This window comes from Sus scrofa, chromosome 13 (assembly GCF_054392235.1).
Source record: "Sus scrofa isolate SSC_HxYL_T2T_F1_AM1 chromosome 13, Sscrofa_HxYL_maternal_Yorkshire_Landrace_v2.0, whole genome shotgun sequence".
Lineage (NCBI taxonomy): Eukaryota > Metazoa > Chordata > Mammalia > Artiodactyla > Suidae > Sus > Sus scrofa.
The window spans coordinates 80,584,695-80,597,087 of NC_139395.1; the positions used below are offsets into that span (position 1 = coordinate 80,584,695).

The 12,393-nt window shown below is 40.2% G+C and overlaps 1 protein-coding gene across 50 annotated transcripts in view; it reads left to right on the forward strand.

The window, feature by feature from the left end:
* Positions 1-12,393, forward strand: part of SETD5 (SET domain containing 5) — a 94,278-nt gene that overhangs the window by 57,393 nt on the left and 24,492 nt on the right. For all 50 annotated transcript variants that reach the window (XM_084989265.1, XM_084989272.1, XM_084989300.1 and 47 more), the window contains 7 exons: positions 287-404; positions 1,629-1,738; positions 2,591-2,840; positions 3,207-3,287; positions 4,561-4,818; positions 6,481-6,801; positions 7,206-7,448. In XM_084989265.1, coding sequence (XP_084845391.1) covers positions 287-404; positions 1,629-1,738; positions 2,591-2,840; positions 3,207-3,287; positions 4,561-4,818; positions 6,481-6,801; positions 7,206-7,448 — 1,381 coding nt within the window. The remainder of the gene's footprint in view (positions 1-286; positions 405-1,628; positions 1,739-2,590; positions 2,841-3,206; positions 3,288-4,560; positions 4,819-6,480; positions 6,802-7,205; positions 7,449-12,393) is intronic.

A 12,393-nucleotide genomic window follows, 5' to 3' on the forward strand; every position in this document is an offset into this window, starting at 1 on the left:
AAAGATTACTCAGATAAGCTCATGCCTTTCTGCTGTTTGTAGACAAGTGCAAATAAATCTGCAAATTGTTTAATGTATAAAGTGACAATAACTCCTTTCCAAGCCTAGCATTCCTTGCTTTGTGCTTATTCTTTAATCAGAAGCAGACAAGCATGTGATGTTTTTCCAAGTTTAGGCATTGCAAAGGATTGCTGCTTCTTCTGTCAGCATATGCTTCTTGTTTGAAGTCATGGGGTGGCCTTTTTATTTGTGTTGATAATTACAGGAATTTTAATTATATCCCTAGACCATATCCCTTTGTGCTCTTCTACTCAAAGTTCAATGGTGTAGAGATGTGTGTGGATGCACGTACTTTCGGTAATGATGCTCGGTTCATCAGAAGATCATGTACACCAAATGCAGAGGTAAGATTTTTGTAGCAACTTCTCTTTGAATGGAACCATCAAAAGGACAAGTCAACTGAAGAAACAGTCTGAAAATTTCACCCATATTAAGGTCTGTAGATAATGGTTATGATCTTTAATTGTACGAAATGAAAAACAGAAGTAATAATGCTTGAAGTTTCCTTCATGGCACGGTAGTTAACAAACCCGACTAGGATCCACGAGAATAAGGGTTCGATCCCTGGCCTCTCTCAGTGGGTTAAGGATCCAGTGTTGCCATGAGCTATGGTATAGGTCACAGACACAGCTCAGATCCCACATTGCTATGGCTATGGCATAGGCTAGTAGCGGTAGCTCCAGTTCAACCCCTAGCCTAGGAACTTCCATATGCCGTGGGTGCAGCCTTAAAAAGCAAAAAAAAAAAAAAAAAAAAGAAGAAGAAGAAGTAATGATGCTTGTCTTCTGTAAGGATGGGGACAAGAAATGGATTTTCTTTAGAGAACACAGAAAAAAGCAAGTTAGCGTTTGCTAAAGAGAACAAGCTAGAAAGGATGAGAAGTCAATGAGATTCTATTAAATAATCACCGTATAACAGAAGATGATATTATTTGGCCAAAACTAAGGTGTGTAGTTGCAGTTTTTTAGAATTTAGGTGTTAGGGTTGTAAGAGAGATTCTAAACATTTCTATCATTCATTAGTCTGTATTCTGCATAATGAGTGCAGCCACATCAAATGCAGGAAGCAAATCTACAGAGTTCTTACAAAGGAATTTTAATTTTCTCTTATAACTAATAACTTTAAGATAGAGAATATTGATCTTCGGGAGTTCCCACTGTGGTACAGCGGAAGTGAATCCAACTAGGAACCATGAGGTTGCCTGGGATCTGGCATTGCTGTGGCTCTGGCATGGGCTGGCAGCTGTAGCTCCAGTTAGACACCTAGCCTGGGAACCTCCATATGCCATGGGTGCGGCCCTAAAAAGAAAAAAGACAAAAAAATGAATAAATTTAAAAAGATATAGAATAGTGATCTTAACCCTATAGCTAATATCTCAAAATTTCTCCATTTATTTCTAGAAATATCGTAAGTTTTCAATTATTATGATAGTTTCAAATGCAATGATGTAGTTAAATAACAAGATTACCATAACTTTAAGTGGGGAGATATTTGGGTAAAAGGTTATCCTCCTATGGAGAATTCCTGGTCTTTTTGATAAATCATAACCTTAAGTGTTGTTCACACAGGTGCGACATATGATTGCAGATGGGATGATTCACCTCTGTATCTATGCTGTGTCTGCCATCACCAAGGATGCTGAGGTCACCATAGCATTTGATTATGAGTATAGTAACTGGTAAGATCTCCACAGCCTTTGCTAACATGAATGGCCTTGTCTTACACATTAAGCTATTCTATTTAGTCTGCTTTTGTGCCTTACAGTTCCTCCTCTTTTTTTTCACCTAGTCTTTTCATAAGTAGTGCATTTTCTGCCTAGAAATTGTGGAGGGAAGGATAGACTCAGGGTGTTTTTTAAAGAGACACAAGTACAGTGAGATATTGTTCATCAGTCAAGGCTGTTTTCACTTACACCTCTGTAGAGTGTGAATAACACAAAGGACATTACCAGGTACTCTCAGAAATTGCATTATCTGTTATGATACACACAGCACCTGTACCAGGGATCATATAGAATAAGAATACAAAAATTCGCCCCATCCATTCAAATCATGTAATCTCTATATATGACAATGCAGAAAGAACACATGGCAAGTCATAGATGATTATATGATGGGTTTTATTAAATGGATGCTTTTTCCCTTTGGTCCTTTTAGGCAAAAAGGGGTTATGTGGTAAACTGATGTTTAACACAGATATAAGAAAAGGTATTAAATAGAGTCTCAGAAGGTAAAAGTAAAGACATTGGGAAAGTAGACACAAGTATGGCCCCTGTAGACTCTGTCACTGATTCACTGCCAACTAAATAGCATAAAGACTGTTGGAAGAATTGAATTTAGTGGGATATGTAGGAGAAGAGTTGGGGCTATAGAGAAACACAGAATATTGAAAATATCTGTAGGACTCTAATGTCTCTGAAAGATAATATTAGAGGAAATTACTGTAGTAAAATTTCAAGAGAAGGAATAGGTAATATAACTGATTTTCAAGGGTACTGAGACAGGCACTTTTGGTTGTTTCTCTGGAGCAGTAATTATAAAGTGGACTGTGCATGTCACAAGGGGAACCGGAATTGCCCAATACAAAAAAGAAATCCCAATGCTGCAGAACTGCCACTTCCACCTCCTCCAAGCCTACCCACCATCGGAGCAGAGACAAGGCGTAGAAAAGCACGACGGAAAGAGCTAGAGATGGAGCAGCAGAATGAGGCTCCAGAAGAGGATAACAACCAGCAACCAGAACAAATTCCTGAGAAAGTAACTGTATCCAGTGACCATGAGGTAAACTCCTTGGTCAGAGGATGTTGCTATGATGTTGATCTTCTCCAAATGAGGAATATTCTAGCTTGACACATGTTGTTTTATGTAGGGAATCTATAGTAACACTTACTACCCTTCTTATCAAGGTGGGTGTGCTTTCATTCATTCTTTCTGACTTTTTTCAATGTCAAGAACATTCTTTCAGGTACTTTTCCAAGTTTCAGCCCGAGAAGGGGGTTTATCACCATATGACCCCACATGGATAATATAAAGCACTAGAAATTGTTTCTAGAAAGTTTTAAGTTACCAGGGTTGTGGGGGGGAACCACAAGGATTGATTTTTCTTGGAGCCTAAGAGTACAGCTGAATGTTGCCTCTGTCTCAAAGGAAATAGACAATCCAGAAGAAAAAGTAGAAGAAAAAGAAGAGGTTATAGATGACCAGGAGAACCCAGCTCATAGCAGGAGGGTAGGTACCTGCTGATTTCTGCTGCCTGTAGCATGTGTACCCCTTCTCTTCTGAATGTGTCTTCTTTGATAAGTTAATATACCATCACCTCTGGGTCACAGTTTGGGCCTTCTCTGTAAAGTGGATTCCATTATGATTTTTTACAGACATGGATCCACATAGTTCACCAACTTAAATGAGGATAGTTTTAGTTTTAATTTTTTGTTTTGTTTTGTTTTCTGTTTTTTTGCTTTTTAACGCCACACACACGATACATGGATAGTCCCATGCTAGGGGTAGAATGGGAGCTGCAGCTTCTGGCCTACACCTTAGCTATCAGAAATGCCAGATCCTTAACCTACCGAGCAAGGCAGGGAATCCAACCCATGTCCTCCTGGATCCTGTCTTGGTTCATTAACCTCTGAGCCACAAAAGGAACTCCACCAAGAGATTTCTTACTAGCATTCTTGTTCCAAAAAATTTTTCGAAATAACATATCTATGCTTTGGCTACTTTCTCTGTTAAGGATCCACTGTTGCCACAGCTCTGGCTCAGATTTGATCTCTGGCCCAGGAACTTCCATATGCCATGCGTGTGACCATTTAAAAAAGAAAAAAGAGACCCATATGGATTCAAAAAATGTTTTTCATGGCTGAAACCAGTCATGTTTATTTCTGTCCCTGAGAAGCTACTTAAGAAAATCTAGTTGAATTTTTTTTTTAATTCTGAAAATGCAGAGAAAAATTGGATTTGATTGCTGTTTTTCTTTTGTATTAAAAAGTTTCAGGAGTTCCCGTCGTGGCGCAGTGGTTAATGAATCCGACTAGGAACCATGAGGTGGCAGGTTTGATCCCTGGCCTTGCTTAGTGGGTTAAGGATCTGGCGTTGCCGTGAGCTGTACTGTAGATTGCAGACGCGGCTTGGATCCTGCGTTGCTGTGGCTGTGGCATAGGCCAGTGGCTACAGCTCTGATTCGACCCCTAGCCTGGGAACCTCCATATGCCGCAGGAAGCGGCCCTAGAAAAGGCAAAAAGACAAAAAAAAAAAAAAAAGTTTCAAAATAGCTGACCTTTTCTGAGACTTTCAAGTTTGACCTTGCCTTCCTTTGCAACTCTTTGCAGCATTTAAAATGAAACGCTTTCATTTTAGTATTTATTTTATGTTCTGCAAGATACGTCTTGTTTTAATGGTGGTTTCTATAAATGTCCATGAATTTCCATTAATAATACTTGTGAAAAGCTGTCCCCTTCTCCTGGTTGAAGCATCCTTCTATGCTAATGTTATTTCTTTCTAGACTCGGGAAGATAGGAAGGTTGAAGCCATCATGCATGCTTTTGAAAACTTAGAGAAAAGAAAGAAGCGGCGGGATCAGCCCTTGGAACAAAGCAGCTCTGACATAGAGGTTACTACCTCTACCTCAGAGACTCCTATGGGAGAAGAAACAAAAAATGAAGCCCCTGAATCTGAAGTTAGCAACCCAGTTTCAAACATTGCCATCCCAAGCAACCCACAGAGTGTTGGAGTAAACACCCGGAGGTCTTCCCAAGCAGGGGTAAGATGACTTGACTTCAGGCCCAAGACAGCCTCAATTTTGCTTATGTCTATTACCTATCTTTTTTGAATGCTTGTAGTCAGCATTTTCAACTTCGCGTTATATTGCAGTAAATAGGGCGGTTTATAATCAGCCAATCTGGGAGTTCCCTTCATGGTGCAGCGAAAACGAATCCAACTAGGAACCATGAGGTTGCAGGTTCGATCCCTGGCCTTGCTCAGGGGTTAAGGATCCGGCATTGCCGTGAGCTGTGGTGTACAGACACAGCTCGGATCTGGTATTGCTGTGGCCATGGCATAGGCTGGCAGCTACTGCTCTGATTCAACCCCTAGCCTGGGAACCTCCATATGCTGCTAGTGCAGCCCTGGAAAAGACCAAAAAAATAAAAATATTATCAGCCAGTCTGTGGGATTTGGAGAGACAGAATTTGAATGACTAGAATGCCAGATAAATTCTTGGTGGTAAGTCCTTAAAAATCATTTGGGGAGTTCCCACCGTGGCACAGTGGGTTAAGAATCCAATTACAGCAGCTTGGGTCCCTGTGGAGGTGCAGGTTCAATCCCTGGCCTGGGAACTTACATATGCTGCAAGTGCAGCTGTTTAAAAAAATTTTTTTTTTAGTCATTTTGTTTCTCTTTGGCCCTCTGAATAGCACAGTTATATACCTGACCTTTCACAGGATTCTCAGAATTAACTCTCCTTTCCTTTTCCTACCTTAGTTAGCCATGAATTCTAAGCCTTAAGCTAAAACCTCAGTATCTGAGGAGTTCCCGCCGTGGTGCAGTGGTTAACGAATCCGACTAGGAACCATGAGGTTGCGGGTTCGGTCCCTGCCCTTGCTCAGTGGGTTAACGATCCGGCGTTGCCGTGAGCTGTGGTGTAGGTTGCAGACGCGGCTCGGATCCCGCGTTGCTGTGGCTCTGGCGTAGGCCGGTGGCTACAGCTCTGATTCGACCCCTAGCCTGGGAACCTCCATATGCCGAGGGAGCGGCCCAAGAAATAGCAACAACAACAACAACAAAAAAGACAAAAGGCAAAAAAAAAAAAAAAAAAAACCCTCAGTATCTGAGGGAAAACAAAGGGAAGAACTATCTTCTCTGCTGAGAATCCTAAAAATTAGGTGGCTATTCTCAACTTTTTGGCCTATTTTGTAAATACTTATTAGCAAGAAATAATTAACCGAGACATCCTGTTATTGAATCTTTAGCTGATTTTAATATATCAATTTTGTAAGGATTACAGTTGAAATTAATGGGGTTTTTTGTTTGGTTTCTTTTGCTTTTTTTTTTTTTTTTTTTTTTTTAAGGCCACACCTGCGGCATGTGGAAGTTCCTAGGGTAGGGGTCGAATTAGAGCTGCAGCTGCCAGTCTACACAACAGCCAGAGCAATGTGGGTTCTGAGCCACATCTGCACCCTACACCTCAGCTCATGGCAATGCCAGATCCTTAACCCAATGACCAGGTCCAGGCTTTAAACCCACATCCTCGTGGATATTAGTCAAGTTCGTAACGCACTGAGCCACAACAGGAACTCCTGAAACTTTTTAATGCTCACTTTTTTTACCAGTAAACATTTAGAATGCTTAAAGTGAATAGGAAACTGACCAGAATGTTTACTGACAAGAAATTTCTGGTAAGCAGTTGACTTTGCTATCATTATAGGATGTTGCTGCAGAAAAACCAGTTCCCAAACCACCTCCAGCAAAGCCCTCTAGGCCCCGACCGAAGAGTCGAATTTCTCGATACCGGACCAGTTCAGCCCAAAGACTAAAGCGTCAAAAGCAGGCCATTGCACAGCAGGCAGAATTGTCACAAGCTGCCTTAGAAGAAGGAGCAACTAACAGCTCAGTAACTCCTACTGAAGCAGGGAATGTCGACAGTTCAGGAGAAAATAGACAATTAACAGGGTCTGACCCAACTGTAGTATCAGTTACTGGATCCCATGTCAACCGTGCTACGTCTAAATACCCCAAAACCAAAAAGGTAAGCTCAAGTATATCTTCATAAGTGTAGTCTGGCAAAAGGTGTGGCCTAGTAAAGTGAAAGGACTTGTAATCCCCAGGGGGAAAAAAATAATCTAAGAATTATTAGATTGAAAGTTTTAGATAAAATGGTTATTAGTTGCAAAAGGCTGAGGCCACCCTGCTACCTTACTATTGTTTCCATAGTTTTTAGGCAGAGCTTAAATTTCTGATAACTGAAATCATTCCTCCTGTAGTGGTCTTGGAGAAGGTGAAAGAAAATACTCTTGTGCTCTGAATGCACAGTTCATACATACTTCCTGCAGCTGCTGTATCTATCTATGTCCTAGTTTCTAGATGAACCACACTGCTGTCTCTGACTTTGACATCTGCAGCATGAACTGACATCCTTTTTTTTTAACTTAGTATCTAGTTACAGAATGGTTGAATGACAAAGCAGAGAAGCAAGAATGCCCTGTTGAGTGCCCTTTACGGATCACCACGGACCCAACTGTACTGGCAACGACCCTGAACATGCTACCCGGTCTTATCCATTCCCCATTAATTTGCACCACCCCCAAACACTACATTCGCTTTGGCTCACCCTTTATCCCTGAGAGGCGTCGAAGGCCACTTCTGCCTGATGGCACGTTCAGCTCCTGTAAAAAGGTATGTTTGTGTTTACATGTTCCTGTTTTTGTTTTTTTTTAACCTAGGAGTCCTGTAATGGTGACATATCTAACGCGGTTCTCTAGACAGCCATACTCTACCCATGTGAGTTTACAATGAGTGAGCTGTTAAGCCGTGAATTCTAATGCATTAAGGGTCGGTGATGTATACTGTATTTTTGGTACTCAATTTGTGAGTATTCACTGACGTCTTTTCTGAAAGCCCTTGAGGTTACTGAGTTGGGAACACACAGCATTTGGAGACTGAGTAGGGAGGGATGTTTTGTGTGTGCTCTGTGGTGTTGGTTAACATGTCCATTGTGATTATTGTGTGAGATTGGGCCCCAGGTACTCTAGAGCACTGTTGCACAAGTAAAAAGTGATCAAATTGTGTTTTGAATGAATTCAATTGATATTATCATTTGAATGAGAATAGAGGAAAAGTCTATTACAATCGGCATAATTTCTGTTCCTTGATCAAATGACAAGTTGGACTGTTTATTCCCTAGTGATTATGAAACCTACTATAAAATTTCCTCTCTTTTTCTCTCTTTCTCTCTTTTCCCTGTAGTTACATATTGTTTTTGGATCTAGTGGCAGTAGTATTGGTGGTTGTTTGGTTTTGGAATGCTCTTTCTTAATTCCCAAAAGCCCTGCATATTTTCCAAAGGTGTCTCAAGAATAAATCATGCCCTCAGACCTATGACGTTTTTGTTTCTACAAGTATAGAGCACCCTTTCATTTGGTCTTCCTTTGAGGTAGAGTCTGTTCCCTGGAACACCCTTTTCTCTTATCCTCAGATCTGGATTCAGGCTGCCTTCCTCAGTGTCTGCTATTGCCCTCCTCCACTGGCATCACGTACATGAGGATGCTGCATATAGATTATTTGATGTGATGAAGTCTCCAGCTCCAGGCAGGTCTTCCCTGACTCCTCCAAACTTAAAGCTTTTCTCTTTTCCCAAAGAGCAGATAATTATTTCTTGGGGGGAGGGGGCATGAAAGAAGAGCCACAGTGGTGTGGGATATGGAGGGGAGGAGGGCAACAGGGATCTGTACACAAAGGAAGGGGACTTCCACTGAATGAGCAGCATACAACAAAGAAAGCCTTTTCCTAATTACACATCTTATCTAAGTGTTTGAGAGTCACTTACGGGTTTATTTAGGGGAAATTCTTAAGTAGAAAAACTCCTAAAGAGAAACTTGACCATGAAATCTTTACCAGAAGGGTTTGTGGATAATAGAATAACATGAATAACTTTCAGGTGTCAGAAATGAAAACACTGACAACTTTCTTAGGAAGAAAATAAGACTAGAAATTTGCCAAAATGATAAAGGATGGTTGGCTCTCTGGAGATACCAGTTTACTTATCCTGGCTATTTCAGAAGGAGAAAAAAGTATTCACCGTTTAATGAGCATTATGATTAACCTTATTCTGTAATAATTGGGAAGTTCTGTTAACTCCAAGTATTGCGTTTAGCCCCATCTCTCATTAAGAGTAAGAGTAATAGCTCGGAATCAGGCTGCAGAGGTATGGGTTCCATCTCTGGAGCAGCACAATGTGTTAAAGGATCTGGCATTGCCATGGCAGTGGCAAAGGTTGCAGCTGGGGGTTAGATTCAATTCCTTCTGAGGGTGGGGCTGTTAAAAAAAAAAAAAAAAAAAAAAGGTGGCGTTCCCATTTTGGCTCAGCGGGTTAAGAACCCAGCAAGTATCCATGAGGATGTGGGTTCAGTCCCTGGCCTTGCTCATTGGGTTAAGGATCCAGCATCGCCACGGGCTGTGACGTAGGTTGCAGATGCAGCGCAAACGTCATTTCTGTGGCTGTGGTGTAGGCCAGCAGCTGCAGCTCTGATTCGAGTTCTAACCTGGGAACTTGCGTATGCTGCAAGTACGGCCCTAAAGAGACCAAAAAAAAAAAAAAAAACAACAACTCAGAATCTTAACTACATTTTCAGAGTAGTATTGAACAATTAGAGAAGCTATAAATATGGTCTTTTGTTTGGAGGAGCAAGTCAAAAGAAGGGTTAATACATATATGAAATAAAATAAATTTTTTCCTTTTGTTCTGGGTATAGAACTAGGATGTTAACTTTTGTCAACTCAGATATTACAATTTGTTATCTTAAGGGGACAGGAGTTCTTGTGGCACAGTGGGTTAAGGATCCATTGTCACTGCGCCAGCTTAAGTTGCTGTTACGGTGTGTTTAATCCCTGGCTCGAGAAATTCCGTATGCTGTGGGTATGGCTGAGAAAAAGAAAAAAAGATTAGACAATAATTACTACAGATTAATAGTCTGAATTGTAAAGAGTATGGTCTAGCCATGCTATTTGAAATGACATGATCATTCTGATGCTGGGTTATAGTCTTTCTGTTTCCATCTTGCTACCCCAAGTAGTAGAGTTGTGTGGAAATAAAACATGTAGAACTATGACTTCAGCTATGATAGAAAGTCCATTTCTTAGAGCTTTCTTTACCTGCTTATTATTTGGGACTTGTATTTTTATCTCATTGAACTCAGCTTTATCCTAGGTAAGGATGGAGAAGATTTTTTTTTTTTTTAAAGATTGGTTAGAAAGTACTCATTCATGTAGTGCAGGACCTAAGATTTCCATGATTAAATAAAATTGTAATAAATTTATAAAAATCCCTCAAAGGAGAATGTTAAGTTAGATGAGAACGACCATCCTCCTTGTTATTAAACAGTTTATATTCCTAATAGGCTTACTCTTTCATCTCTGACTGAAAAGCTTCATATGTTAAAAGCAGTGTAAAGTTGCTTGTTATATTTGCACCTAGATTCTTAGAGTATTTGTCAGAATGTTTGATGATATCTCTATAGTTAAACTGAATAAGAGTTCTTAACTAGCATGTTATGGTGTATCTTTTGTTAGATTTTTACTTGCTATTTTAGAATAGAAGCATTTATATGTGGCTAGCAAACTTTTCAGTAGTATCCCTCCCTGTTCTTGTTCAAGCTCTAAGTTTACCTTCTAGGCATAATACGTGTGGGGCATTTGGTCTCCCATCCTGACTGAAAATGTAACACCGTGCTTTGCATTGATATTTCATTGTGTGTACTGGAGGGTTATTAATCTGTGTATCTCTATATAGCACTAAAATTCAGTTGAACAAGTCCTCACTGAACATATGTGCCCAGTACTAAGCTCCCAGCTTTCCTCACATGCATTCTCTCACTTAGCGTTTGTGATAACCCTGTGAAATTGGGCTTTTGGCTTCAATTTACAGATCCAGAATCTTTGGCTCAGAAGTGTTAAGTAACTTGCCCAGAGGTAGGCATCTAGTAGGAGGCGTGGCCAAGTTTCAATCCAGATCTTTGGACTCTAAAACCCAAATTAGTTCTTTGCTCTTTCTCCATCGTAATGAGACTCTTTAAATTCCTCTTGCCTATCACTGAGCTTCCTAAAAAAAACTCTTTTGGAGTTCCCGTCGTGGCGCAGTGGTTAACGAATCCAACTAAGAACCATGAGGTTGCGGGTTCGGTCCCTGCCCTTGCTCAGTGGGTTAAGGATCCGGCGTTGCCATGAGCTGTGGTGTAGGTTGCAGACGAGGCTCGGATCTCGCGTTGCTGTGGCTGTGGCATAGGCTAGTGGCTACAGCTCTGATTCGACCCCTAGCCTGGGAACCTCCATATGCCGCGGGAGTGGCCCAAGAAATAGCAAAAAGACACACACAAAAAAGAACTCTTTGATACAGAGCTTCAGAGAAGGTTCTTTTGACCTTAATAACCATAGCTAAAATTTAGGGGGGAAAAGTTGTCTAAAGTTAATTTGTTATCTAATAAGAGTGATTGGAACTTGTTAGATACAAGAAGCTGTTCACGTTCCTTCATTATGGGCCCTACAATATTGTGTAGACATACAATAGAGCCAGGAGGAATGGGTTTGATCATGTTTTTGTTTGATTTAAGCTAACCAGAGCAGCATCTTATTCCTTAGACTACCTCTGTCCTGGCTTTATTTTCCCTTTTTGTAGTCCTCAGACCCAGATTATAAGGTCTTTTACGGGTGTATCTACTTGAACCTGGGAATATAAGAAATTAAGTTCTCTTAGAGGAAAGCACAGCGACCCCAAATGAGTCCTGTCATCTGCCCTGAAAAGAAAAACTTGTCCTAAGGTATCTACAACAAAGGATTTTGACTCATTTTGTCCTCCTGAGCCTAATTCTCCCCCATCTCTATGTATAATGAATACTTTGTACAAGATGACCTCCGAGTTCTCTTCTGTGTAAGGAGCTATGGTTCTGACAGTTCGTCTTTATCTCAGTATTTTATATATAAAAGAGTTAGTTCATACTTGGCCTTTGGCTTTTTTTTTGACTTTTCAGGGACCTGGTCATACCCTAAGATGTTGATGTGATTCAGTTGACTCTCGAGCTCTCTTTTTTAGATATTTATTCATTCTTTATCTCCTCATGTTTATAATTTTATTTTTGCTTTCATTTAGCAGAGCACAATGCTATTTACATGATTTCTTGGTTTTTTCACATTATTTCCTAAGAAATAATTATTTCTTAAGAGCATAAATCTATTAGAATTGCTCTCTTGTTAAAGAGAATATTTACTTACCTGTAATATTTGTTCTCTAAAGGTGTAAAGTTATAATCACCTTTGCTCTTCCTATTTGGGATAGGGTCTGACTCAGAAATTGATGTTTATCCAAATTCAATCTGTCTTATGTCAGGGCAGGAGAGCCACAGAGTGGTGAGCAACCTACAGCTCTGTATCTTAAGAGAACACAATTACAGGTAAGAAATTTTCTCTCTTCCACAGGATGCATTCTAACCTAAATTTGTTTCCATCATTTTAGACTCCAGTATTCAAGACAAAAAATGTGACTGACTAGAGAGCTCTTTTTGACTTTTTTCTTCTTTTTGATTCTGCAAAAGGTTATTTATTCTGGTGATTTGCATTATTCATGCGTAAT